The 2,623-nt window shown below is 45.7% G+C and overlaps 1 protein-coding gene across 1 annotated transcript; it reads left to right on the top strand.

The window, feature by feature from the left end:
- Positions 1 to 42: 42 nt before the first annotated feature.
- LOC139650230 (transmembrane protein 182-like) lies at positions 43 to 1,378 on the top strand (the record flags this gene model as incomplete). The annotated part of the gene is made up of 3 exons (XM_071526832.1): positions 43 to 185; positions 546 to 683; positions 1,158 to 1,378. Coding segments are annotated over 3 exons (502 nt in total), but the record flags the coding sequence as incomplete, so codon positions are not given.
- Positions 1,379 to 2,623: the final 1,245 nt, after the last annotated feature.

Below are 2,623 nucleotides of genomic sequence, written 5' to 3'. Positions count from 1 at the left end.
CTTATTTTCCCCTCTAAATGTACCATTTCTTATTTTCTGCAGTTTGTTTGGGCCTCACCAGACCATGTCCCATGTTTTTTTTTTAGCCAACCAGCCAGAATCCAAGGTGTGTATCCATGGTTATCTCTTCCCTCTGCCTGTTGCACTAGGACAGGTGCCTCACCCGAGTTATGATGCGACAGCAGGTAATGCACACACACACACACACACACACACACACACACACACACACACACACACACGCATGCACAGTGACATTTACATTTTTTATGCATTTACAATGAGTACAAAAGTAAAATAAGCTTAAATTTCTAGATCACCAACATTCTAAAAGTAACCAATAGTGAGGAGGTCAAAGGTCATGGCCACAGAATGATCATGTAAGACAGAATTTCTAGGAAAAGAAACAAAATAACACATGGAGTTGATGTTTCTTTTTCTTTACACGTGCAACCACACACACATAAACACAAACACACACTTCTCATGCTACAACAATAGAGTAGACTCCTGCTCTGATGGTGGACTGCTTGTATGTCCTGCAGTTTTTCGTGGTTTCTGGACCTTGCTGATAATCCTCGGGGTGGTCTCAGCCCTGACTGGAGGCTTCCTCCTGCTCTGTGGTGTCCCCTTCCTCAGCCACAAACTGTACAGGCTTGGCGGGGCCTTCCTCCTCGCTGCTGGTAGGAGCTATGTGTGTGTGTGTGTGTGTGTGTGTGTGTGTGTGTGTGTGTGTGTGTGTGTGTGTGTGTTTGGTCTGTAGTTCATAACCGTAGTATCTGCCTGTGGTGTGTGGAATATGGTGCCAGGGGAATAGGGGAGTGTTCAAATGCATACACACAAAACACACACAGACACACACACACACACACACACACACACACACACACGCACACAGTCTGCCACTGCTGCTGCTGTCAGCTGTTCATACCTGTCACATGACAAACAGATACCCAACACACATAGTAGTAGATGTCAGTCTGCAGTTCTGTAGCTATAACGACAGCAGGTGTAAACATTGGTACCGTGGTAACAGTGCTAGAGAGGAATAGGTCCTGCATTCCTCTGGAGTGACTCAGAGCAATGATAGTCTCTCTCTCTCTTTCTGTCTGTCTGTCTGTCTGTCTCTCTCCCCCTCTGTCTGTCTCACTCCACAGCCTGTTTGTTCCTGTTTGTGGTGCTGCTCTATGTGCTGTGGATGGAGCTGGTGGACGTGAAGCGTTACGTGCTCCAGGAGAGGGGCGAGTTGTGTCCGGACGCCCAGGTTTCGGTGCTGTACGGCTGGTCCTTCATGGTGGCGGCGGCCGGTGTGCCTCTGGAGCTCCTGTCCGGGATGCTCTTCATGCTGGTAGGCTGCGTGCTGCGGGCCAGGAAGTGAGCTGGCCATCTGGCCGCTAGGAGAACAGAGGACTGACCTTTTTATGTCCCACACTGGGGCTAAGTGGTACAATTCTGGGATGTAAATACTGGCTGGAGAGAAATGACCGATGTTATAGCACCACCCTTTGGACATCAAGTGACACACAGTCAGAGGCATTGGTTTGGTACCTCATTTGACTTTGTGACTAATAATCATTTCCATCACTAGCTTTGCCTGAGTTTTATTAACAAAATCATCTATCACTACAGGTAATTATATCAAAATATATCATTTTTTAGATTGATGTGATATGAATATGTTATTGGTATAAAGGAGCGATATGTGATGTGCCAACGCTGTTTATTGTAAACCTTGTTTTGAATTATAAATAATGCTGTCTAATTATAATGATTTGCTGTATTTCATTCAAGAGCGTTTTACTGTCTGTTTTGATTCATGGACGCTGCAAATGGCATGTGTCGATAGAAGGAGCTCGCCCAGTGAAGGCAGTGGTGAGAGAGGCATGGGTGAACCAGCTGTGTCCCCTATCCTGATTTTGGCACAGGATCAAAGCTGGCTAGCTGGAGAGGAGTGAGGTGGGAGGGAGGAATGGATGGATGGACTGGAGTAGAAATGGTAGGTTTGGGTAGGGGGGAGGTGGAGTGGGAAAGGGATGGATATGGGAGAGAGAGAGAGAATTGATGTGTGTAGAGGGGGGGGATTCAGGGGGCTTTGAGAAATGAACAGCTTTTTCTGGGTTTGGTTGGGGTACAAGCAGGCCAGCCACCTGCCTCCCTCTCCCCAGCCGCCTTTCACTCCCTCATTCAATCCCCTAATCACTCTTTCTTTTACCGTCTTGCGCTATCATGTTTTTCTGCCTCATCCAGTAACATTAATGTTCGATTCAAACCAAGCCAAGCCAGCCAGCAAAGCACTACTACTACTTTATTATGAAAACCTCAAACATGTATGATTTTAGTTTTTATTGTGATATAGCATATATTTCACTTCGTCATGTATGTGCCATTATGAGTTTCAGGGCCTGTAAAGTTTATTCAAAACCCATACTGCAAATGAATAATCCATTGTTGTCAACCTGAAAATAAAGTTGTTTTTCTTAATTCCTGAAAAGCAAAAAGTTGAAAGGCAAATACAAAATGTACGCACATGCATGGACGCACACACCCAAAATGACCCACTCCCTTTTGGCCTTTGTTTCTTTGGCTCAGTGTTATCCGAAGGGAAACGCAGACTTATGATTGT

Source organism: Centroberyx affinis, unplaced genomic scaffold (assembly GCF_046629955.1).
Source record: "Centroberyx affinis isolate AG114_WGS23_722 - 3 ecotype Tasmania unplaced genomic scaffold, CSIRO-AGI_Caff_v1 ptg001467l_1, whole genome shotgun sequence".
Lineage (NCBI taxonomy): Eukaryota > Metazoa > Chordata > Actinopteri > Beryciformes > Berycidae > Centroberyx > Centroberyx affinis.
This window is presented reverse-complemented; position numbering and strand designations above follow the sequence as displayed.